The 27,500-nt window shown below is 39.8% G+C and overlaps 1 protein-coding gene across 1 annotated transcript in view; it reads right to left on the bottom strand.

Annotated features, from left to right (window-relative positions):
* Nucleotides 1-245: 245 nt before the first annotated feature.
* The window catches only part of LOC138042920 (uncharacterized), a 45,041-nt gene continuing 17,786 nt past the window's right edge, over nt 246-27,500 (bottom strand). Inside the window, exons 8-20 of the mRNA XM_068888985.1 lie at nt 27,080-27,284; nt 24,727-24,989; nt 19,553-19,755; nt 18,921-18,957; nt 18,740-18,847; nt 18,571-18,637; nt 9,369-9,474; nt 8,915-9,001; nt 8,563-8,700; nt 5,729-5,771; nt 5,578-5,642; nt 5,230-5,317; nt 246-4,304 (exon numbers count right to left, since the gene is read on the bottom strand). Of these exons, the coding sequence (XP_068745086.1) occupies nt 2,415-4,304; nt 5,230-5,317; nt 5,578-5,642; nt 5,729-5,771; nt 8,563-8,700; nt 8,915-9,001; nt 9,369-9,474; nt 18,571-18,637; nt 18,740-18,847; nt 18,921-18,957; nt 19,553-19,755; nt 24,727-24,989; nt 27,080-27,284 (3,300 nt within the window). The 3' untranslated portion in view covers nt 246-2,414. The remainder of the gene's footprint in view (nt 4,305-5,229; nt 5,318-5,577; nt 5,643-5,728; nt 5,772-8,562; nt 8,701-8,914; nt 9,002-9,368; nt 9,475-18,570; nt 18,638-18,739; nt 18,848-18,920; nt 18,958-19,552; nt 19,756-24,726; nt 24,990-27,079; nt 27,285-27,500) is intronic.

The raw sequence follows: 27,500 nt of genomic DNA on the forward strand, positions 1-27,500 counted from the left end.
CACTTCAGCCCCCCTCCCTCCCTTGTCAATTTGGCCAGCAATACAAAATAATGTTGAAAACTTGAACAGGCAACATTAAAATGGAGAGAGGGAGGGGTGATGTGGGAAAGGTTCCATGGAATTCTAGATGCGGCGGGTATCGGAAGCTAAACGAGGGGTTTTCTAACGGGAGTGCCTCACCAATTTTGCAACCTGTCGCAGACGCTAAGGTTCTGAATACTTTGATGTTTCTAGATCTCTTCCCTTTAAGGAGTATGTTCAATGCCTATAGCAAATAGTGAAATAGTAAAATGGGATCGTCCGAGGAGGGGTTAGGTAGACCTACTGACAAAAAAAAGCAGCGTTATTATTGCAATATCTTTCATATATGTAATAAATTTCATACTTCTCTTCATCATTATTGCAAGAACATAAGCCAGTGCAAGAGTTGTGATAGAAAACGATCTGGGATGAAGGTTGGAGCTTTGAAATTGATGGAATAGTGTTTGAGCATTTTGAAGTTCCCTTAACGTGATCCAGGTTAGGTCGCTGCATGCCTAGGCGTTAGAACAATGACACCACCTTTAACAGCTTCGACCCACACGAGACATCAGGTTTTTCCAAGTGGATACATAGTCTTTGTCCCTTTCTCATCTCACTTTGCCACCACTGACTGATTGGGATTTTGGAACTGTCTATAGTTTGCTAGCTTGCCCATATATTTCCAAACGTGTAAAAAAATTTTTGGGTCTTTCTTTACCTTCCTTCTCTGTGAAGGTTGTCTCTTTTTATTTCTATTTGATCCCCTTCTTTGCAGTCTGTCGCTCTTAGCCATTCCTTTAGAATGGGACAAAATCTTGCTCAAGCCTTGTATCATTTCAATATTCAGCTTCCCTCCAAAAACGACTCATTATATTATCTGATTGGAATGTATTTGCTGTGTGTGAAACGTTTGCACACTTTCTGGGACATCCAACCCGAATTTAAAAACTACATATTTGATTTATCATAGTCCGCCAGGGTTTGTTTCTTATTCCTGGCTCTCCTTTAACTGAACCAAACTGTTTCTTTTTCAATAAGTGTTCTTCATTTGTTGAGAAAAACGTATCCATGTCAAGATGGATCTATTTATATAATGCATACGAAAATAAAACCTTTCTAAATACTACACCACTACACAATGCTCATTTCCTTGAAAATAATATACATACATTTCAATTGTTTTTTCACTTCTCTGATATGTAAGATAATCAGCGTCTTGGAGAAAACCACTAGCACAGGATATGCTTTGTTCAGGTATTCTAGATCTATCGTATTAAGATGTTTGAGATCATGACAAAAGCATCAGTGTTACAGTTCCACGCTACTTAAGAGGTAAGTAAAACCCCCTTGAAAACGTTCTTCCAGTCATGCAGAACTGCCAGTCCAACATTTTATTTACATTCGCAATTAATATACATTCCCACTTGAACAGAACAGTTTGTCCCACTTCTCAACGCTAATGGGCAATATCAGAAACCCATAAGGGTTGAAACGTGAAACGCGCGTTCACAGCTTCCGAATATTCAGTGCGAACTGATTGGTTGAATGTTTCAGTGCTAAGTACCATATTTGGAAACCCCTCGCTCTTGCTGTTCCAAATATGGTGCTTAGCAAATTGAATATTCAGAAGCTTGTTTCCCAGCACACAAGGGGCCGTTACACGTTTCAACCCTTATGGGTTTCTGGCAATATTTAACAACTATTCGCCAAAGGCAAGGTGAATAATTTTTTTAGCGTCATTACATAGGAGATTATTTGAAAAATATTAATTCTTTTCAAAGGAATTAATTTCTTTATCTGTCACCTAGACAAAACGGGTTGCGTCCATTTTGAAAAAACGCTTGGGTGATTAGTCAGAGTCAGAATCGCCTCGAGTGTGACCAATCAGAGCAGAGAATTGCCAATAATCACCTATGTAATTATACTAAATGCTAATGGTGTAAAGGGCATACCATTTCACATGACATTGTTTATCTAGCTGTACAAGGCTTGCAGGGGTTACGATAAACGCCTGCTACTGGCGGTGTGCTGCCACATTTAAATTATCACTGCTAGTTACTAATCTAACAACAACATCATGAATAGCAATTAAAATGAGACCACCTGTCTTGTTGTCTGTTGATCAATGGAACATTGTAGACATTATGTTACTTTTTCACCTGTACAAAACAGAATTGCAGTTTTTGGCTTAATTTTGCACCTTTTGTTGCTTTACAGCAGTTAACCTGGAGAAATGCTCTTAAAAGGCAATAGATTTTTCAGCAGCTGATTATCAGTGCTTTCCAAGGCAATGGAAACGGCAATTGAAAAGCGTAATCCATTGCCACTGGCAAAGGTTGTTGAAAAGGAAAATATCTTTTGATGGTTTAGCACCAGGTACAAATTTGCGTCGTCTATTTTTTCCAGCTTTTTTGGCCCCTGAAATTTTGATACACCTTTTTTTTATCAATCCCCCGCCGACGGTGAGTTTTTTGTTCAGTACGGTGGGTTTCTTCCCCTACTGCCCTTGCCCGGAGAGAACTCACATCTTTACTATCTACAAGAGCCGTTCTTTGTTTGGCACCACCAAGTGGGTTCCTAAGTCCACGGAACAGACTGCCTGGTTCGATAATTTCTGGACCTCGTGAACGAGGGTGACGTTGTGACACAGCATTAACTCTTTCTTGGATAGATGGGTCAAGTTCTCCTTGAATACTGCTGCTTCTCTGACCTACTGTTGTGTGACCCAGCAATGCCTGGTGGTTGCTAGACCTTGACAAATTTACCATTTGACCGCTAAAACTAGAAGAAACAGATGACTTCAAATCATCAACTCTGGAATTTGAGGTCCAAGACCTTCCCAAAGAATGCGTGGAACTTGATTGAAACGTTGCTGTTAAATGTCTTGATGATGGAGCATTGTTTAACACAGGTGTAGTGGGTACAGCAGATGAGCCAATTGAAGTCGCTATTAAAGTCCTTTCAGAGGCTGATTGTTTTTGTAGATTTACAAAATAATCAGGACTAGACGAATGATTGTTGTTCACCACAGAATTCAATATAGGGTCCACGTTACATTCCTGTGTGTCCATGGAGTCCAGGCTGTAGTCCTGTGTATCCATATCATCATCTGTGAGATATTCATTGAAACCTACTTCACCTCTAATAAGATTGGTGTCCACAGATATCTCATTTCTCTGGATAGGGGATGGTTCTTGATCTGCCATGTCATCAACTTCTCTTTGATTCACTCCCTGTTCGTCTGAAACTGGATACACTGAAATATGATTTTGCACACCACTCCCATGTCTTGTTTGACCCTGGTTAGATGGGTGGTAACTATTCCATTTTCCCACAGAATTGAGTCCTTGCTCAAGTTCAATCAATTCCTTTGAACTGTGTTGGTCATTATGACCATGACTACCCACATGAGGAAGTCCTTCTTGATCTCCTTTATGTTGGTGGTGTGCGTTTTTTTCCTCGCCAAGATCGATTCTTTCCCAATGCCTAATGGGTCCCTTCGAGTTTTGTCCCTCACAAACTTCATATAGTGGTATGCGATTCTGTTTGGTTCTTTCATGTCTTGCTTGGCTGCTGTTGGATAGGTTCCATCTACGTTGTTCCAAACCAGGATCATGACTACTTAGTCCCTCAGAGTTTAGATGGGCTGTGCAACTACCATGTGAGTTGTGAAAATTTCCACTACCACCAGAATGCCACTCAATGCTTTTTTCAGGGTTATCCTTCTTTCTTAAAGCACTGCTCTCTTTTCCGTCATCTCTGTTAGTGCAGTTTGTTTCATAATTTATTTCTTTTGCTTGCTCACTTACTCCATAACCACAAGCTGTACCTTCCCGAGTCAGAAAATCATTATCAATTGCTTTCTGTTGTAACTTGTCGGCCCACGTGACCCTTTTGCGACTAGACATTCTAACAACGGTGTCTTGGGATGTCTTTCCTTTTCTGAGCACAGGAACTGGATGAAACTTTTCACTGCAGGTTAATGAATTCCTGTCAGTTGTTGTTGCAGCAAAAGTGATTCTCTCTCTTATCTCTTGACCACTGCTTGGCATGGCAACTGACAATTGCTCTGTGGACCTGTGCTCAGTAGAGGTATAAGCACCATCACTGGCTCCTCTCAAAGTGGAACTGGCCTTAGGTGGAGGGTCATCAGCAGGAAACCATAAATCTTGGGTAACATCAATGGAGAGATGAGACTGCACATCCTTATTAGACTCAACAGCAAAAATACATCCTCTTTTCTTTGCATCATCTATTAACGCCATCCAGTCATCTGAACCTCTCTGCAACAAACCAGAATGTTAACAACGAAAAAGCCTGAACCTTACAGCAAACTATTGTTTACAGTTTTTGCCTCATAAGCGTATGTCCATCACTTTCAATCGATCAGCCCACACAACTTTAAAAGTTCCTTAAACTTTTCAAGAAAATTCACCAGTAACACGATCCCTTTCTAGAAGCACAATAGTATGCTAACAAGTGTAAACAGTGACATCGACGGATTCCTCGAGTACATTGGGTATAACAAGCATGCTGCCAATATAAGGTGTTGATTTGCCCTGAGGGAATATAAGCTTAATTTCTGATAGTCATCACACTTAGAGAGATTACTTCAATAACTTAAAGGTGCTGAGACACCAGGGGCCATGTTGCAGGAACATGGTGCAGCGACATGTTGCAGTGACAAAAAGGTGTGTAGTACACACTGAGGCGACATGTAGCAGGGACTTGTAGCGTGGTCATGTAACAGGGACAAAATTACAACATGTGCACACATATGAAAATGTTGCGGGTACATGTTTCAGGGATATGTTCCGGCGTTCCCTCGTGTGAACTGATACTTTTGTAACGGTGCAACTCCTATTTGGTGGTTATTTTGTCCCAACTTCATGGGACACGACGCGGGGACATGTCACTGCAACATATATCTGAAACATGTCCCCGCTACACGTCCCTGCTACATGTCGCGTCAATGTGCACCACACAAGTTTTTTGTCGCTGCAACATGTCTCTGCACCATGTCCCTGCAACATGACCCCTCGTGTCTTAGCACCTTAAAAGAAGTAAGGAGAAGAGGACTTCCCTGACAACAATGACAAATTGGCAGTCTTGCCCTGAAAATGTGGAAATGGTTAACACATCTGCACCCAACCAGCACAAGCGCAATGGTGTTTTTCTGTGTTCACATGCAATGGTATTAAGGTCTACCTTCAAAGTTTTCATGTCACCGAAGATGTATAAAGCATGACGGGCCCTTGTCAGGGCAACATTCATCCGCTGCCTGTCACCAACAAACCTTTCAACAAAAAGAAAAGAATCAATAACGGCAGAATTCTAATGTGTTCAAGGAAAGAAGAACAGGCAAAATGCTAAGATAAAGTGTTTCGTGAAGTGTCTAGAAGGTGTATCCATAGTGTAAACCGTTACCTTGACGCTGCATGTGCGAAAGCCACAGGAAAGTTTATTAGATCATAAACATTCCACAACACGTCACTTTATCATCACGCAAATTTGGGGTTTTGACTCTAAAAACTCTATAAACTGTTCATCCCTTACCCAATGGAACCACGATCGTTCTTTGCACGAACACAACTAAGGATTATGACATCCTTCTCTCTGCCCTAGAAGCAAACACAAATTCAACGACTTTTAACTGGTCGAATTAACAACAAAAAAATAAGTGCCACAACGCAAACTGTTTCTGTACCTGAAACCCGTCCACAGTGTTGACCTCGATGTTGGTTAAATCTCTGCAATGAATGAAGTCAAATAAAGCAGAGTTGGTACCAAGGGCTGGTTTTTAAAACACCACGTCCTAATGCCGTTTTTCAATTTTATTTAATGAACACTGAATGATCAACCAGGTCAGGTTGTTGCACTAATGTCCGAAATGTCAGTAAATATAGATGAAAGTTCAATTTTGATATCCAACATGAAGTGTCCCTTTAAGTTGAGGCATTACCAATCTACCTCTAACAATAAGGTTAGGGTAAAGGTTAGCATTATTTTTAGGTCAGTGTAAATGCAGCAGTTTGTCCTTACTTGAAGAGAAAAAGTTAAGGGACACTGTGAACGTTAATTGTCATTATTAAATTCTCAACCTCGGATAATGCATTTCGCGTGCTCTGATTGGTTCATTCAATCTCGGTTATCAGCTCATATACCTTAGTTTGACCTTACATGGTGAATGAATGCGCTAAGCGTTGCTAAACTTAATCTTTTTTTCCGCCGGAAAGCGAAATTTCTCTTTGAATAAAGCCAAAAAAGAAATGAAACTTTTCTTGTGGAAAGTTTGGATCAATTCCGACGTTTACAAGTACGCAAAAAGGCAAGAAATGTTTTCAAGTTTTCTCGATTTCGCTCGGATTTTCTCGCTTTTTTAGCTCGTATTTCTTACTTCCAAATTTTTGGGGTTTAAGGAATTTAATAAAATAATCATACGATTTGTGCTTGTTGGATATGAGACTGGTTACAGCCAACTCGGCGCTACGCACCTCGTTGGCTATTTACTAGGCTGATTTAGCAACAGAAAAGTGGCGACATCGCGCGCAGCAAAACTACCGATGAGAATTTAGAATAGAGAAGAAAAGAGTGGAGTCTATTCTATTTTGAATTCTCATTGGTGTTTTTTTCTGCGCGCGCCGTCGCCACTGACGTTCCCATTCTGTTGCTAAATCAGCCTACTAGGCTGATTTAGCAACAGAACGGGAACGTCAGTCGCGACGTCGCGCGCAGCAAAACTACCAATGAGAATTTAGAATAGAGAAGAAAAGAGTGGAGTCTACTCTATTTTGAATTCTCATTGGTGTTTTTTCTGCGCGCGCCGTCGCCACTGACGTTCCCGTTCTGTTGCTAAATCAGCCTACTATCTCATATCCAACGTGCGCTCATGGAATAATTATTAAGTATTCCACAACACGAATGATTTGAAGTGGGGGAGAAGAACAAGGGGACACTTTGTGATGCTTTTTGAAATCTGTGAGCATCTAATTACTTGGATTTTTGGACAAGCTTGGGTTGTTGGCCGGTTTTGTTGTTTGCAATAACGTCGAATTTTAAGATGCAGACAAGTGTTATTTTTATGTTATCTGACAGACCAAATTTACTTTCGCCTCTTGCTCTCTCAGTAAATGAGTTGAATTTTTGGTAAAATGATGCATTGATACCTGTGAAGAACTGTCAACCAATGTACAACTTTGCAAATGGTAACACATATCTTAGATATTGACTAAAACAATAGTTTATATGGCCCAGAGGCATGGTGGTTTTATTCTCATTCAGCACCAATCACTGTATGAGAGCATATCTTCCACATCTTTTTGTTGATCCCTTCTTGTTAACGGGGCAGTGCTTGGGCAGAAGGATAGTGTAGCAAGTTCCAAATAAATGCAACCCTAAAAACAGTATCTCATAACACAGCACACACTGTTCACATTTGGTTTAAAAACCCATTTATTAAGATGAAGACAGTTTTGGCATCCGACAGCAAGCCTCTTAGCTCTTCATAACCAGGAAACTGTTTTGCGACTAACAGCTGTCTACAATACACTAAAAAAGTGGCTTAGATGGTCCCCTCTAAATCTTCGTCTTAATTGGCAATCTGACGCCAAACCTCTGTCACCAGACTCTTGCCTGTCGTGCAGTGTTGCTGCATGTCAACTCCTTTATTTCCAACCTCGAGATGTCTTATGAAGTACTGATTTACGCATTTCTTCTTTCTGCCATTCAATTTCGATTCTTACTTTGGTCACGAGTAAAGAGCTGTATGTCTTCAACACATGTTTGCCTAGCAGAAAATTCTCCATTTACGTCTGCTGACAGGACAACATCGGCAACTTACAGAGGTTCCCACATGAAACTGCGACTTATATTAATTTTTTGTCACCATCACGGTTGCCGTTTTCAATCCTTTTGCAGCTGTTTTTCCTTCAATATGACTTCCACAACTTCCTTTTAGCCAGTGAGAATGATGAAAGATAATTTGCTGAGTTGAAATACATTATGCAAAACCGTCATATGATCGGTCAGTTGTTGTGGGGTGTATTGTGACTTGAACAGATCTTTGTCTTCTAGGGACTCTTGGAAAGATATTCCAATCTATTCAAAGTCCTTTTTCCCACACTATGGCAGACAGCAGTCTTGAGGAATAGCTTTGTTTATCGCACGTAATAAACGTAATAATAACACCGAAATCCCTGCCCTTGCCACTCGATCAATAATGTGTGAGGTAACCACCAATTTAGTAGTCTATTTTTAACCTCACTATTTCCACCAGCAAATGACTGTGACACTTAAATTGCACTCCTTTGAGTTTTTTGGACCACCACAAGTTAATCATTCGCTCACATTTCAGCCGTGATTTATCTCAACCAATTTGACGTAGAAATTCATGAAAAAAGGTTTGTACGCAACACTGTTTTCGAAGGAGTAGTTGCGCATCTCCTTTTAAGAGGTTTCACTTACTGGGTTTAAGATGAGATAAGCATAAGAAAGTATGATACGCTGCAACATAAATAAGAAGGAAATAAAATTAAAACTCACTTGTTAAGTCTTGACTGTATCTCTGTTTTCTGTTTTCTGTAAGGGGTTATGATGCCAATACTCCCAGGATCCAGCACTTTCACGAGATATTTACATAAGGCCACAACGAGGTCCACTTCAGCGAGATTCCAGAGGGACCTTAAAACACAAAGTTGCCATATTACAAAGATAAATACATTTTGTCACTTGGTCAGACAACATTATGCAACAACAAGTTACCACTCAAGGCACAAGATGAAATATTCTCAACACATAGCTGTTGACTCCTGTTATCTAACTCACTTACTGCTCACGACCGTCGGCAGTATTGGTGAGATACATTCAACTAATTGCTACGTGCCAAAAAACGTACCCTCTTGCCAGGTGCTCTTCCTGACCTTTGAAAACATCAAAAACAGCGTAGTGTTCCTTTAGGGGAAATTGTCTCGATTCCAATGACCTGTAAAATTTGGAAGGAAACGTTTCATGGCCAAGACAAAAAAAGCTAAACAAGAAGAACAGTTAGTTTCTTGTGCTTCCCTCTGGGGCAACTGATGAGCAAGCACTAAGCTTGATAGCAAACCGCAACACAATTTTAATTCAAAACGAGCAAGGTAAAATTAACAGATGTCCCAAGCCACGCAAATCAGGATGGTACTCTTCCACGTTAGAGATCTAAAACTGATGCACAACATAATTCGACATGAATCCAATACCTTGAAACCTATCATCTGTATCTTATGACATAACAAAGACCACTGTGCCAAGACTGCCTCTATAAAGTTAGCAACGTGTTATCTTGTGGCAAACACAAACGAATGACAGACCTGGGAGTCTTGAGGCGTGAACTGTAAATATAACGTGAAGGAAATTCTGCAATCTGAGGATGCATTCTGTACTGCTGCTCCAACATCAGCACAGGCCTACCTATGGCTGAGAACAATGGACATATTTTAAAAGGCCAACACCCGGACACAAGAAGGAAGCATGCAAAACAAGGTCTATTAGTCAACTCGGTTCACACCGCAGCCAGGTTGACAATAAGACACAGTTTAATGCTACTATGATTTGGAAGTTTATGAAAGCAAGTTAAAAGTTGCAATTCAATAACCCAGATCAAAATTGAATGGCAAGAATAAGATATCAGCGATTAACACTTGGGCAGTGGCAGTTATCAGGTATGGAACAGGTATCATAGGGTGATCAAAGGAAGAGGTAAGATTATTGGAAAGAGCCACGACAAAAATGATGCCAATGAACGTCACACTACACACAAAAGGAGATGTTGATAAATTGTATGTTCCAAGGGTGAAAGGTGGGCGTGGACTGATAAGTTGTGAGAGTTTTTTTTAAGTGAGGAGAACAGCTTGGGATGGTACATTAAGAAGTCGTTAGTTGATTCAAAAACTGTTAGAGTAATTGGAACTGACGGGACTGTCAGCAAAGAAGAGTTAAGAAAGACATGGACTGACGAAGGGTTAAGGAGATGGAAGGATAAAGCAATGCATGGACAATTCCTGAGAGATATGTCGGAAACCACAGATGCAGAACAGACCTGGAGCTGGCACATCATCTAACTTAAAGGTTCAAACGGAAGCCCTTATTTGTGCAGCACAGGAACTGGCTTCAAGGACTAATTACGTAAAACATCACATTGATTTGACTGCTGCGTCACCACTGTGGAGAATGTGCAGTGAAAAGGGAGTGAGTGTCATCTAGTCAGTGAAAAAAGATGGCCCAGAAGGAATATCAAAGACGACATGATAATGTGGCGAGGATTATACATTGGAAGCTTGAAAGGAAGGAAAAGTGGTATGAACACGCACCAGAAGATGTTGTGGTGAACGGTGAAGTAAAGCTACTTTGGGACATGAACATCCAATAGTCCACTTCGGAAAATACCATAATTCTCTTTGTTTGTCCCCCCAAATTTCGCGTAAGCATTGTTTTTGTTTTCTCTTGGGACTATTGTAAGTCCCAAGAGAACTGGAAACAATGCTTATAAAAACCTTGGGGGTACAGACAAAGAATATTATGGTATTTTCCAAAGTGGCCTATGTGATAACGTTGTAGAAGCAAGAAGATCGGACATTATCGTAGTGAGCGAGGAGAACAAATGTTTTATTGTGGACATTGCTATCCCTGGAGTTAGTACGATACATGAAAAGGAATTTGAAAAAATCGAAAAATATCAGGATTTGAAGTGGGAGATTATAAGAATGTGGAGTGTAAAAACGTGGATGCAGTACCGGGTGTTGTAGAGGTTCTTGGAAGTGTTACTAAGAAACTTGGACAATGGATTGAAAAATTGCGGATTAGGGTAAGAATTGGACTTTCGCAGAAAACTACAGGAAAGGCCACAATTTTAAGGAAGGTGCTTGATTTGCAAGTACCAAGAGAGTGTCACCAGGGGACCCTTGGTTATGACTCGCTCCCTTGGGAGAGCTCAGAGCTAAATGGAGAATAATAATAATAACAATAATAATAATAATAATAATAATAGTGATAATACTAATAATAATAATAATAATAATAATAATAATAATAATGATAATAATAATAATATTATAAATATTGTTATTATTATTACATAGTGCCAATATCAATATTCACTATTTTCATCAGCGCTTAAAAATTATAAAACTGCATAAAACCTACTAAAAAGTTAACAAGTTTAAAAAGTGCATGAAATTACCTAAGAGATGCAACTAAGGGGCTATTCCTTATCGCAAAGGGCAATGAATTCCATAGTTTAGGAGCACCAATAGCAAAAGAGCTCTATCCAAGCGTTGTTAAAGTCATGAATTTCACAGGGTTTAGTAGCAGCCCATCACAATCGGAGAATACCAGTAAATTACATTTGCCTGCTTCCTAAAGATTAACAAGTTCCCGAAGATAAAAAGAGCGCCATTGGTAGCCTTATAAGTTAATAGGAACACGGAACTTAAATGGCAGCCAGTGCAGATTATACAGTAACGGTCTCACATGGCAGTATTTAGATTCCTGGAAAATTAACCTAATGACAGCATTTTGTACCCTTTGCAGCTTCTTAAGCTGGTAGGCTGGAAGGCCATAAGGCAGCCTGTTACAATAGTCAACGCGACTTAAGACAATGAGTGAATAAGTGTCCCGGTGGACAGCCTAGAAAGATATTTAATAATTCTTCTTATATTGTACAAGTAACAAAAAGCATTGGAGCATGTGTTATGTACATGTGAATTCATGGGAAAAGTTGAGTCTAACCACGTCCCTCTTAACTACCTCTTTTGGTCTAATTTCAGTCTAACTTCACAATTAAAATATGATCATAGACCTTGCCTAGTTGTTGCTTGGTACCAATCATTAGGAATTTTGCTATTGGTCATCCAATTACGTATATCATCTACACAGTGCTGAATAGCAGTGACAGCCTCAAATTGCCCAGTGCTTTTATTTGGACTGAAAGACACATACAACTGCGCCTCGTCGGCGTAGCAGTGAACCGTTGGAAGGTTCACCTTAATAACAACAAACAATTCCAACCAAATTCCACTTTGAATACACTTAAACATCGTCAAAATGGGATCAAAAACTCTAAAAACTAGACATATGCTCTCAAAGCCTCTTCAGGTGTTTAAAAATGTTCAACTTACAAAAATGTTTATGTCACAACCATTCAAAGCGGTCACGTATTCTCTGCATATTAAGGCACAACCTCGAGATATCATGTCTTGAGAGGAGTGCTGATTGTAGAAATAATTATGTTTATTGTTATTGTTCATTAATTAGCCTTCTTCTAAAACCGAACGAGATTTGTGCCAACAAAGCGTCATTGTATTAAAATGTTTGTATTTCATTGCCGTGTTTCTCCTTATTGATCTTCCACAAGGATGATCAATTTCCTTGATTTCATGATTTGGCACTGACATATAGTCCTTAACGTCTCTCCACTGTAGGAGTTGTTACAAATAGCACATTTGCCTTCACGTGTCACATTTTCTTCATCACACGTCCTTCCCATCTGTTTACACACCATGCATTCTCCCCTTTCCCATTTGCAAGGTTTAAACGGATCACACGCCTGCAGCGACAATGGCCCTCTTAACTACTTTGATCTTGAAAACCTTCCCTTTTGATGTCAGAACAAAAAAATGTCTGCTCCGGTTGTACCTTCCTTTGTGACAGTCTGGACTTAAATACAAAGACGCTGGAACCCATGTGGATGTGAAATGAAAGAATAAAAAATGATCAAAAACCACTTATGCCAATTAAACAAACAAGAAATGACATCCACTGATCCACTGATTAGAGTTTCTTTCTAAGCAACACGATTAAAAGACTTCCATCGTTGACTTGGAAAGTGTGGATAGAAACAGCAAAAGAGGAAACAGAGAGGCCTAGTGAGGTGAAAAAGACCACGTATGAGTTTAAGTTCAAGTGCTTGGCATCCTAGGCTGCCACAAATGCTACATCGGCCCTACACGGGAGTACCAAGTCATGGGAAACGTCGTGGAGAACGTTCATGAGATGGTGTTGAGGATGCAGTAGTCAGCAACAAACCCAGATATGATTTTGTTGGCTAGGCGCTAAAGTCATATAGAACCAAGAAGACTGAAGCCGATCAAAAAGGATAACGATTATTGCATTGGACCAGAGAAAACACGAGGAAACACAATGAAGCCATCAGTGTTCTTCAGAGACATTAAACAAGGTTTCAAGATCAACGTACTTTAAAAGGCTACTGTTGCAATCAAGAGATTGAGAAGAATGATTGGTTGATTAGCAGATGAGAGGGGACCGTAGGACAGACAGTATATCTTCATTTAGAGGTCAAGATTACCAAAATGCCAAATTGGTGAGGCTAAAATGCGACCACTACAGTCTTGAGCTCCTCTTGATCCGTACTGCAGACTGTTTTCAAGATATTGTTGCTGTAGACCTATACTTGCTTATTTAATGAGGCTGACAATCTGTAGTGTCTTAATACACCTTTATATGTAAACAAATTCCCGTTGAAGATTGAATACACTGCTGCATAGTGGATAATGGTGTTTTGGGGAGGAATAGTTAATGGCTAGTGGATCAGAATAATAAAGATAATAAGTAGAAGAATGAGAATGGAAATTAGAAGCTGATGATGAGGATGATGATCATGATGATGATGAAGCTGCTGACGGGACTATTGATGACCATAACGAAGAAAAAAAAAGAACAGTTGACCATGGGGAGGATAAGCATAAGTTCAAGGAGGGGAAAGGGCACAATGAGGTCATGAGGAGGAAGATAATGCTGATGGGGATTCTAAAAAGGTGATGAAGAGAACAAACACTGGTCATTAACACACTTTTCGTTTGCAATTTTTGTCAAAGAACAAACGTCCTCAATTTGTGGAAGCTGACAAAGATTTGAACAACATTCTAAAATGGTTCTGGGACTTGGAGACAGTTGGGATCACTGTAAAATACTCGGATCGACATGACAACGAATAACAAGTCAGCATGGAAGAAACTTGAGTGATCCTTATCGTTCAATGGAGAGCTCTACGAAGTTGCTGTACCTTGGAATGGGGATCGACCTACCCTGCTAAACAGTCGACAAATTGCAGAGAGGCGACTTTGAGAAGAAATTACTTAAGGATGTTAGCCTTGCACACGCTTATGAAGGAGTCATAGACGACTATTTGAACAAGGATTACATTCAGCAAGTATCTAGCTCCAAACCTGAGCCAGAAAGCGAGTGGTTTCTACGTCATTTCACAGTTGTCTGTCCAGACAGAGAAATAACTTAATTTCGAGTTGCCAAGTTCAAAGAGAAAAGCCTGAACACTGTAAGTATTGCCAGGACCAAGGCTGCAAAGTAGCATTTGAAATTTTGTAAGGAGCTAGAAGTTTTAGTGGGTGACATTTCGTTTGGAGGCGTGGGTGAACCTAAAAGACATGGACGTAACGGACGAAGAGTTACAAACTTGTTTCATCGGAGCCTAGAGTCTCCTAAATTTCAGGCCACGTACAACTGTCAGCTACGACCCCAATGATAAACCATTTTCTTATTTGTCAAATGGGTGGAGATATATCACTGCAGAGTGTCGACATGACTGAATTCAACCCTTGTCAATGGTGCAGATGAGTGCAAGAGCTCATTCGCCGGGTGTGGCAGCATTGGCTGAAGGAATATCTGCCATACATCGGATCTAATCTCAAGTGTTCTCCAAAGATGACAATATAAAAGATTATGGCATTGTTGGTGTGATTGATCGCAATGCACGACAAAGAAAGAAGAAAGTAGGGAGAGTTGCTTGGACCTACCCTGGTGAAGATGGTCTGGTGTAGATAGTCACGTAGTTGACGTGAAAGTTGGAGACAAGATTTTGAAGAGACCAGTGACGAAACCATGCAATCTTAAAGACTTATCAAGACAGTGCTAAAATATAACTAATAGTTTCTTTCTTGGATTGAAAGATCTTGCAAAAATGTTGTAATTCCGGAGGGGAAAATGCTTAGAACAGAATTGCATGACTTCTGTTGTGGTTTTTTTACATAAGTAATCAATTCTTTTGTTTTGTTTCTCAATAATGTAATTGCATAGCTTGCTTTTGTAAATAGAATAGATCAAGGTTGCAATTGACTTTGCACGTGTCAGAAAGTTCATTTGAGTTCTCGATAATTTTCTAATAGCGATTGAACAAATCATTGTTGCAACCAACAAACATGCCGAAAATTGAAAAGGAATCAAAAACAAAATTAGAGAGGAACAATGAGAACAGAAAAATCGCAAATGTGTCCACCTCTTCTAATGAAAAAATCCATGTGGCCTTACTGAGGTCAACTGGTTCTGTTAAACCAAATTTACGTTCGCGAAGCATGAAGAAGGTAGTGAAGATTCTCATTGACCTCGCAAGAATGCCTTCCCTGTGTTCTGAAAATATTAACTATACAGATACAGTTTATGGGAAAGATGAAGCCACACTCAAGTTGCACAGCAAAAGGGAACTTGAATGGATCACCTGTCTTGAAGGAAGAGTTATATATGTTTACTTAGGCGAAACAATAAGAGTTTAGGGAGGGAGAACAGGGCATATTTTGCCGGTCAAAAACGGGGCAACAGTATTCATAGTAACAAGAATACTAACATTAATTGCCAAACAGGGACCAAAACGGGTGTAAAAGAGATAACTGAAAAATATGAGTGTTTGTCTCAGTGTTCATAAGCAGACATTATAGTTTTGGAATATTTTATGAGCTCCATTTTACTACAATTTCAATGAAAGCAGAACTCCAGAGTATCACCAACAAAGGCAAAAGTGGAACTAGACACCACACTGTTTGACAAATAGTGGGGTCGCATCAGACAAAAACAATGTGACAGAATCTAAGAGCTCAATGGCGTACTAGAGTAGCCAGTAAAAAGTACCTTTTCACCGCGCATGTTCAAGGCATGTGATAAGATGCACATGGGGATAAGAAACTAACAAACAGAACGGCAATACCATACTAAACACGTTACATCACATAACATACCAAATTACAGGCCAAGATGAAAAGAACAAATATGCAATTAAAGTTGTTCTCAATTACGAGTGGTTATCATCAAATTATGGAGGTAAGGCCTTTAAGAACAGAAGGAGAGAAGAGGAAGCTCAGGTACTCTTAGATCATACATCTTTATTTACCCTCGGATTTTTAGAGCAGCTTGGTGTAGATAATATCTCCGAGCATTTACCCTCCCAACCATAATACACCACAGACCACAACACCGGGAACTACATGCCCTACTCTTTGCGACAAGTGTGCCGGTTCTTTTAAGTCCCACAGGATTACGAACATTGAAGGGTTGTGAGACGGGACCTCCGGCTTATCGTCCTTATCCGAGAAGACTAGAGAGTCTAACCCTTTGCAGATGTAATTACAAAGGCCGCACTTTCTCCTCAGTTATTTAAAGACCCTTAGTGTTGGTCCGGCCAGAGTTGAACTCACGACCTCCCGCGTGACAGCCCGGTGCTCAACCAACTGAGCCACCGGTGCGCGGTGCGCATGTTCCCTCATAATTAAGGGAAGAACAACGAAGGAAGGCAGCACCAACAAGGCTAAAAGAAATGACAAACAAATTCAGCCTGTCAATGCTGACTAAAAATAATCTTGACAATTGCTGCGCATTTGCAGCCCATGTCATCAGGACAGCTGTGTCAGACAATGAAGCCGCCGTTTCATACTTCACGATAACCCATCACACATCATTTGAAATGGGGTGATAACTTTATGAAGAAAGTTTGCACGGTACATGCAAACTTTTAATCAGACCCCACACAACTTAAAAACAGGCAAGTAAAACCTTTTAAAAAGATTGTTCGGAAACACAGCATTAAAAATTTAAATGTCTGTGTAGAATAGCATCCCAACAGTACCATATATTTTCTTCCTCATCTATTCTCAATTCCCAACATGATTTGCACTGTCGTGCCTTACCTCCATCGCCTTGAACTGAAGTATTAATTCATACCCACGTTCATACCCTTTGTAGGAAGAACCTAATGATTACTGGTGTAATTACTCTTAGCAACAACATATCTTTCTCAATTAGCTGTAGCTCTAGATTTCAAGATCGTTGACACTCATACAGATCACAATCATACCGATGATTCCTCAATCTCCCTGTACGGGCTGTAATTAAAGATTACTAGATCTGCTCTGCTCTGCTCAGCTCAGGCAGAGAATTATCTGCACTATCATCCCAAATTAATGCCCCCTTCCCTTATCCAAACGATTCCCGAGATATAAAAGCCTACCAAGCAAATGGCACGGCCATCTCTACATCCCTTTTCCCAAATATTACTGATCTTTGCCATGTATTTAAACATTTCTTCGCTCCCTTATGTCAATGGACCTGCCGCACGTTCCAGGCAGTTGATAATTGATCCGTAATAGTGAATTGCTGCTATCCAAAACTGTAAAAAGGTTCCTCTTCGAGACACTAGTCTACGGCATTTTTTTCTGCTCGTGTTCTTGCCACTACCCAAAGTGAAAAGCCACCTAAACATCTTGTGTTCAAGGAATACCACTTCAAAGTCTACTACATTCCATGACTTTTCAGGGCTGGAAACCGACGTCTCCAAATTTCACAACTTCCCAAGTTTTACAGGACTCATACTAATCAAACGCTTATTCATCAAGTTCACGAATACAACTGTTATGAGATTTCCTGAGAGGATAACGGACAAATCTGTTCCCTAACTCTGTTTATGGTGCTGCCTATTTCCAGCTTCTGCAGTGATTGTCCATCTTTTTGCCTTGCAAAATAAGTGACAGCAGCTCAAACCATTTGCCAAGGATACTTCAGGAGAAACATGGTACCTTTACGCAGAATCCTGAAAAGCAGTTTCTCTTCAGACAGTTTACTTTCTTTTATCTGGAGTAAAATCCATGATTAAACATTCGAGAAGAACGGGTCTTGAAACACAGTGAGATCCGCAGATAAAAAAGACTGCTTCAAAGGCTTAATCATTTCCAAGAAGTACACAAAGGAATTCTAAACTGCACCAAACGTCCATTTCATTCACATTTCATGCTTCATAATTCCAAGAAGGTCCAGACGTATTATTGATGATGTTCTCAAACTTCGAAACAATCTCCGATTTATGAAACTTGACCTTTCATTTGCCTTTCCTCTAAAAGTGAATACATATAACGACCGTAGACATTCCGCTTTTCAACCTCAATAGACTCAGGGACGTTTTTAACTGCCTCTACTCCTTACACATTACGTAGCCGCAACAATTCCTCTGAGCTGCATTGTCCAGCTACTCGAAGGCCCATCATGAGTTCATTCTGAGAATCCAGTTACTCGAGGGAATGGTTTACATCTTTTGTTTTCGACAGTTAATTTTACGTCAACCAATTTCACAATCCTGTGCAGGGAAAATGCTTACAAAAGCAACCCTTTCCAGCAAAAACTCACGTTCCAAAAATGAGGTCCTGAAGGCAGAATAGTAACAATACCAAGAACAAAGGCAAAACAACAAATGAAACAGTAAAAATGAAAGAAGGCCAGGCTTACCATTATGTCTGAAGAACTTGTAGAGTCTTTGAAACATTGAAAGCCCAAAGGCATTTGCTTTTGCTTTCTAAAAAAAGGTTGTCAGGATAGTTAATAAATTTGTTAAGACGTCACATTGAAGTACACAGGTTACTCAACACCTTTAAATTAACTTTGCACTCTTCCATACCTCAGAAATAACTGTGGGCGGAAGCTGTTCAGGGTCACCGACGAGGACCAACTTGGATGCTTTAAACTCCAGAGGTATGAGAACATCCAGTTCAGTTGCCTGGCAAGCCTGCAAGAAAAAAGTGCTCTTAAGAACACTGACTGACACCTTCATATCACACAAAATCAGTCAAATGGAGTACCTCATCAACAATGACACAAGCAAAAGGAAGACGGCGCCTACAACGAGTAAACAGATTACACCGTAAATGTTTTGAACCCAGGAGTCATATCATAAATAAGGGAAGTACGACCGACCGAATGAGTGTAGTCCTGAGAAGGACTGTTTGGGATGACATCGACTGATGTTTCAACAACCACAGTGGAGGTCATCTTCAGCGGGCGAGAGTGTTTATACCGTCCACTGATGTTACACAAATCACTCGACTCAGGAGATGACTTCTGCTCAGGTTGTGGAAGCGTCAGTCAATGTCATGTTACAGTAGTTATCAGTCACATACGCCCCTCAACGACATATTTTCACATTTCGAAAGAAAAATTTAGGTGGACGTCAATCAAATGCTTCCATGAAAATAGCCCTGTTCTCTTGGCGGCAGTTGAATTCGTCATGGAAACATTTGATTGATGTCCACCTAAATTTTATTTTCAAATATGAAAAAATGTCGTTGAGGGGTGCGTGTTACTGATAACCGCTGTAAACAGTCATCTGAAGACTTAATACACCTAGACTATCGTACTTCAATTAATTATAAACAAATAATACAAGTTTAAAACTTAAAAACAGTAACGTAAAATTCAAAAATTCGCTTCTAACCGTTTGTAGTCATGCTTCAAGCTCGAACTCCCTGCTCCACTGAGAGTGGTACAAACAATATCTGCGGACTCCAGTATTTCTCTTCTTATCCTTGCCTCCTCGCGATACAAATTACTTTGCTTCTCCTTTTCTTGGCGCAAGCTTATTTGTAATCGCTTTTTACGACTCTTGAGAGCATCCTTTTCCTCTTGAAGTTTTTTTATCTGTAATGAAGAGTATATTTTTAATTATTCCCACACTTAACATATGAGTTAACCCAACTGGCTGAAATCGTAGCCCATCCATGAAGACTCTCTTTTTGTTGTAACTTTGTTTACCAACTTACTTTTAGCCTACTGGTTTGTTTTTCAAGCGTGCACTCCAATTGGTTAATTTAAAATTTATGGCGAAATACATTTCGACGAAAGCGAATTTAGAAGGCTGGTCTTGTGAACGGTTTTCCCTGGGTTTGAAGAAGACTTCCTCGTCCTTTTAGCTGTATGTTTGTAGCAGGAATATATTTCCCACCAGGCAAAACCATCGCCGAGGGTAAAGAGATGATCAGCTGTCTTACCCAATGCCTAGATGCTCTGTTAAGAGAAAATCCGTCAGCAGGTATTCTACTAGCCAGGGATTTTAATCAGCTTAAAGTCAAGGGTTTATGCGGAAATTTCAACCTACGTAAACTTGTTCTTGCACCGACTCGTGGAAAAAATTCACTTAACCAGATTCTCACAAACATGTCAAGCTTATACAATCCTGCAATTCTTCTTCTTTCACTTGGAAAATCAGATCATCAATGCCTTCTAACAAACCCTCAGAAATAAAAGATGAAAGCCATTCCACGGAAAGTAAGAACAATGCGTCCAGCAAACATTGCTGCATTGACGATTTACCTCAATAACATAATAGGGTGGAGGTGTTAAATGCCCAAGGAGTGAATGAGAAAGAGGAAATATTCACTCAAGAATTGACAGCTATTCTCGACGAAACAATGCCAATGAAAACAACACGAATGCATCCTAGCGACAAGCCTCGGCTTATTCCACATATCAAGAAAATTATTAAGCAAAGACAACGTGCCTATAGCAAGGGACACATGGTGAAATATAAAAAAGCGCACAATTGATATCTAAGACTAAGCTGAATTACTACCTATCAAAATCAGCTCCAACACGAACAAAAAGCTATCGAAATGGTTAAAGTCAATTTATAGCATCTGCGGAGCAAATGAATCTAGTCGGAATACTAGCAATATATCATCTAAAAACTTACGTTCTACTGCAGATAAACTTCAAGACATCTTCAATAAACCATGGAAGGATCATATACCCAAGATCTCCCTTGTTGATCCTGATGGCCCACCATATGCTGCCCCGAAGTTACAAAGCAGTGGACAGGTTAAGACGATTTTGAAAGCAACTGGTGTTGATGATATAAGTCCATGGACTATAAAACGCTATGCTGAAGAGCTAGCAGTTGTTATTCACGATATCATCTGTGCAAGCATAATTGAATGCAAATATCCTAGTTTGTATAAATATGCCCTAGTCAGTCCAGTACCGAAAGTCGAAACGGATTTCAGACAAGTATCCGTGCTACCTGTCCTTGGTAAGGTCTTAGAAAAAGTTCAAATACTTCTAAACAAAGATGCCTTCAAAGTCCAACAAAATCAACAGGCCTTTTCACATGGTCGGTCAACCGTATCAACTCTCTTATCAATATCAAACAAACCTGGTTCAATTATACGGACAACAACCCAGAGGGTAGAAAAGCGATCCATTCCCTCTTACTGATTTCAGTAAAGCCTTCGATATGGTCGATCATTCCATCCTATTGACCAAACTAAAATCAAGAAATACGCGCAAACATCTGTAGCTCTGGATCCAAAGCTTCCTGGAAAGTAGATCTCAACAAGTAAAGCTTCTGGGTGTACTATCAACATCTAAAGCATGTCTGGCTGGAGTTCCACAAGGCTCTGTAATATCACCGCAATTATTTAACATCTTTATTGACGACTTTGATGATTTCATACCTGAGGAACTTCGTGAACGAGGAATGATGTGCAAATATGCATATGACTTACCGTGTTTGAATGTATCCCGAAAGGCAGGGAATATAACCTACAAAAAGTGCTTGACGGTCTGCTAAGCTGGTCTATAGAAAACAACCTGATGTTGAATCCAACAAAGACGAAGGATATGTGGATCTCATTCCAGAAATCGGCAACTCAACCTGACGCTCTGCATATCAAAGATGCGTATCAGGAAAGAGTACTTAACTTCGAATTACTTGGAGTATGGCACTAAAATAATCTGGATTGGAACTAACACATTGAACAAACTGTCAAAAAAGGCAAACAAAAGACTTTACTATCTACACGAGAAACCAGAAAAGCAGGTATACCATTGGAAGTCGGTTTGACCATTTACTGTACTAAAATTCGCCCTCTCTTGGAACATGCGTCACCGGCTTGGGGCGGACTGCCCCAATACGTTGCAGATGACCTCCAGAGAGTACAAAACAGGGGTCTGGACATCATTGGCGCTGCTAGATCAACCCTACCATCAATACATGCAAGAAGATCACAGTGCACAAAACGAGAACTTGAAAGAACATTGAACACTGCTGAACACCCCAAACAAGTATTTATTAGTACACATGTAAATAGGAATTATAGCCTCAGATCAAATCAACAAACTAATCTAAAAATACCAAGATGAGGCACTAAAAGACATATGAACTCGTTTATACCTAGAGCAACAAGAATAATCTATTAAGTATAAATTCAGATTCTTAATTCACACGTTTTACGATGTATGTTTTTTTATAACATGTAAATCTACTGTATGTTACTCCAAAGGTCCATAAAAGTTATTATTATGAATTATTATTGTAGGACAAAAGGGGATTTTTGGACAGGAATCACTTCGAAATCAATCTTCAGAAGTTCGGCTGAACACTTTCCAATACCATTACCATAACCAATACCACGTCGAAGGTCATTACCGGGATTGCTAACCCCTTGACCAGTAGTTTGAAATAGTTGTCTCAGTGTCAATGTAGTTAGAGTCAGTTTATCTGAAAAACCAATCAGCCGAGTGCCATTTATAATAAGTGGTTTCATCTTAAAATACTAATCCCTTTAAAATTTCTCTGTACTTCTTTTGATCAAGATGTTAACAAATTTTTGTGATTGGTTTTCTCTAATAAGGTCTTTTTGGGGATGTACACTTATTTGCATGGTTCAAATTGACCTTGAAAATTAATCAAACGTCAAAATTGTCATAAAGTAAAAAAAATTAAATGGTTCAGAAGAGTGGACTGCCTGACCTATATTCAACTAGTCTCCTTTCTGGTCCCACGTATTACCACAAGAAAAACAACAAAAACCGCTAGGAACACCAAAACATTTTCAAGTATTTAGTCTGAAATCTAACCTTAGTTGCAAATATGTAATTACACAAAAACACGGTCGGTCAATTTTATATGAAATTGATCCTTATTTGGCCAGCTTTGGGACTTTGGCCAATGCACACATACAATCTCAATAAAGCTAACTAAAAATTACATGACATGGCTACATCACGGGACTGTAGCTCTCACAAAAAGAAGTTTCAACAAAAACATTGCGTGTTACTTTGTATCTCGGAAATAAATTCCGAGATACAAAGTATTAACAACTGTCTTGACAAACTGTGAGCCAGTCAGCCACGCCAGCTAAGCATGCATGTTCGCCTCAAATTTTCGGAAAGACGGTTGAAATACTATGCCTAGCTCTACGAAAATCAAAAAGGACAATAATAAGCGATTTGAATTTTATAAGAATTAGGTTAACGCAACAATCATGCATGAGAGCCACAGCAAAATTTTAGAGTTAGAAGAAATCTCAGTGCCCATGGTCACGCAAGCGTGAATGCGTCCTCGCCTCGACTTTTTTGGAATTTCCGAGTTCATGCCTGCCTCCTCTTCAAAGACAGTCAAACTGCAAAGCTTTTCCGATGGTAATTAGTTCTACTTTACATATGAATGAACCGATTTTCATACGAAAAACGTCGCACTTACACTTGCTTTGAAGAGGAGGCATGAACTCGGAAATGGCCTATTAAAATGTCAGTCAGCTTCGCTTTGGGAGCAAACTAAGGAAATCTGTGACTTAGCTTTCCGGTGACGTCATCGCTGAAAGAAGCGACATGATAATTCCCAGTAAACGCAACGTGGTGTATTTTCATGGTACGAACGTGTCGATGTTTATAAGGACCAGTTAATAGAGGAAACGCCTTCAAAATTAACTTTCTCGACAAAAATGTTTGGAAACGTTGCAAATACGTTGAAAAACGTTGGAAAATCATTGTGAAACATTTAGTTGAACAAAATTGCTAACGATCGATGTGAAACGTTGAAAATGCGTTAGAAATCATTGGCGAACGTTAGAATGCACCGTAATGTATTCAAACTGCGTTGAAATGCATTAAAATTTCATTAATCCCGGTTTTCCAAAACAGAATCACATTTTAACATACCAAACCTACCATATTCAAACGAACTCTCTAATCTACGATTACTGGTATTAAAAATAATAATAATAATAATAATCGTCCAAGAAAACGGCCTGTCAGCACTCCAAAAGTATGATAGAATTGTCACAAAAAATGTCAGCTGTAATGCCTAAGGATCTGTACCATAAATATGGCACAATAGGCCTGCGGCGATCACATGGTACAAAATCCGCCATGCTGGAGGGCAAGCTCATTATTATGGGGCATTAAAACAAAGGCAAGTCAAGCTTGACTGGTTCAGGTCTCTTTGTTTTAATGTCCCAGTGGGGGAATAATAATGAGCTTGCCCTCCAGCATGGCGGATTTTGTACCATGTGATCGTTAGCTGCAAAAGGCCTATTAATTATTGACTCAGGTACAGTACAATAGTATCAAAAGCACTATGTAGATCCAAAGACTCAAGAGAATTACCTGCAGTTTGAATGTTCATTAGATACAGTAATCACTTGATATGCTTCTTCACAATTAACCCTTCTTCTTTCCCTCAATCACGAATTTTTACCTTTCTTGGCTGGCTACTTGCTAAAGTGCCTACAGATTTTGAACCCCACCAACCAGAGGAAAATATACACTCCCAGTTGCTAGCTTGTCACCTACACTAAAATGCAAGTTGAAATAAAGTTTGCTTGTAAGTACCTTGTCTTGATATGCAGGAAGAGGAGAATTTGTTAGCTCCCAAAGCTTCTGTTCCACTTGCTCAACTTTGGCAGTACACAGGTTCAGGTTATCTTTGAGCGCATTAACATTTACATTCCCATTCCCTGTTGAGGTAGATCGTCGTTCCTTGATTCGTTCTTTACTTATGTTCTCCAACCAAAACTCCATCACAGATTGATGAACTTGAGATTTCCGTCCTATACGAACTAAACTCAAGTCACCACAGTTCTGCAATTGGGCTTCTGAAACAACGAAAATGAGAATCAGTTCTTGACGAAGTCAGTGGGGTCTTAAGAATAAACACAAAAAACGTTTGAACGTTCAGTCCTGAAGAACAGCCTTACGTTGATTAAAGCAAAGCAAGACCCTACTACCAGCCACTAAGTACAAGAAGACAGACAAAACCCAACTTTTTACTAAATTCTAAACTTCCACTCATATGAACCCACGGATTTTATTTGAATGGAAGTCCCATGAGTTGAAAACGGGGGAATTTTCCCAGTGAGTTTTGATGTCTTTCATACACGGAGAAAAAATACATTACAGTATAGAGGTAGAGAAGCTCTACTTGAGAAAACCCTACGTGTAAAACACACACAAGAAAAGAAAATTAAATCTGAATAAGGCGCAGCTACACATAAAGAGAGGCAGTTTCCAATGCCATAAATATAGTTTACGTCATAGAAAGTGCCGCGTGCGGGGTTTTATTCATGAGTCGTTTGTGTCAAAAACCCGAACGAGCGAGGAACGAGCGAGTGAGGGTTTTTGACACAAACAACGAGTGAATAAAACCCCGTACAAAGCACTTTCTATGTCGTGAACTGTTTATTACACATAAGAGCATAGGCAGCCCAAGCTCGCGTCACTACAGACAGCCGTTGAGAATTTAAACGCGTTATAAGACTTTGTATGGGAAATAAAATACAGTCGATTGTGAAGCCTAAAAAATGCTCAATTTAACTTTCATTCAATAAAATGAATCAAAATGACTCACCTCTGGTGTATTCTTGTGCCTTTTGGAGTTTATTTTACAGTTTCGGGAAGTCCGTGTTTTCAATGTTCTAAGACGAAGTCAAGGCTGCACACTACGATTCCGACCGTTGTCAGCTCAGAGGCGGTTTGCGACTCGAAAATCCATCCCAGCCAAGATTTTTTCACGCAAAGCTAAAGCCACATCATTTGCGAACCTCCGTGAATGTTTCGTCGTCAAAAATCCCCACACACTTGGCTGGAAATGAGCATTTTCTGCTTCAGATTCCACGATAGCTGATGAATTTAACAGCAACTGATCACCGACGAGGACACGGAGCTTGGGTCCGAGGTCAAATTAACTCCACCCGATGGAGGTACAGTCATTTCATTTACAACACTTACCCCATCCCCACAGCGTCACTCGTAACCATGGAGCTTTTCGAGAAGCCGCTGTGGGGATGGGGTAAGTGTTGTAAATGAAATGACTGTACCTCCATCGGGTGGAGTTAATTTGACCTCGGACCCAAGCTCCGTGTCCTCGTCGGTGATCAGTTGCTGTTAAATTCATCAGCTATCGTGGAATCTGAAGCAGAAAATGCTCATTTCCAGCCAAGTGTGTGGGGATTTTTGACGACGAAACATTCACGGAGGTTCGCAAATGATGTGGCTTTAGCTTTGCGTGAAAAAATCTTGGCTGGGATGGATTTTCGAGTCGCAAACCGCCTCTGAGCTGACAACGGTCGGAATCGTAGTGTGCAGCCTTGACTTCGTCTTAGAACATTGAAAACACGGACTTCCCGAAACTGTAAAATAAACTCCAAAAGGCACAAGAATACACCAGAGGTGAGTCATTTTGATTCATTTTATTGAATGAAAGTTAAATTGAGCATTTTTTAGGCTTCACAATCGACTGTATTTTATTTCCCATACAAAGTCTAATAACGCGTTTAAATTCTCAACGGCTGTCTGTAGTGACGCGAGCTTGGGCTGCCTATGATAAGACGAGAATTTTCATTAAAATAGTTTTCTGAACGCAGATTAGAAACAAAAACTCGCTAACAATAGAACCAAATGCAAATTTAATTTAATTCTAACAAAGTAGGATTTGCACGAGATGCACGAGTGATTGGCATGCAAACGCCTTTACGCTATCGTTGATTGGTTATACTTCCACATGTGAAATAACTGTACGCCATTCTGATTGGCTGTATAAGCCTTTTCCACATGTGAAAATAAAGCGTACAGATTTGTACAAATGAGCTTTATGGAATAAAATTCGCATGTTATGTGTAATAAGTCATTTTACACTTTCTTTAGTGCTTGTAATAATGCAAATATATTGTCGAAACAACTACTCAACCTCTCTTGGAAAGCCTTTGTCCGTTACTTCTCCTACATGTATTCTCTTTGTTGTCTTGTCTTTTGTGAAGACACATCTTAGCACGCTTTATTTGACAAATAAGCTCGTCTATTGCAGCATTTGAAGGGGCACACAACAATATTCGGTATTTCTCGGCAAGAACTGTTTGTCCGGTTGCTGGTTGTGCTGGTAGCTCTTGGCGACGCTAGAATACCGCAAAAAAAGGAGCATTAACAGATACTTGCTTTCCTATAGCCCCTCAACTTCACTCTTAACTGAATGATATACCCAGTCCCTTCCTACGAAAAATGATATTCTAGTGCACATCTCGGCAGCAATTGTCTATATCCACATCCTACAACATTCATTCGCAAGTCAAAAGCAGACAACAGACTTTTTTAAACCTAGATGCTTACTCGAT

Source organism: Montipora capricornis, chromosome 3 (genome assembly GCF_036669925.1).
Source record: "Montipora capricornis isolate CH-2021 chromosome 3, ASM3666992v2, whole genome shotgun sequence".
NCBI lineage: Eukaryota > Metazoa > Cnidaria > Anthozoa > Scleractinia > Acroporidae > Montipora > Montipora capricornis.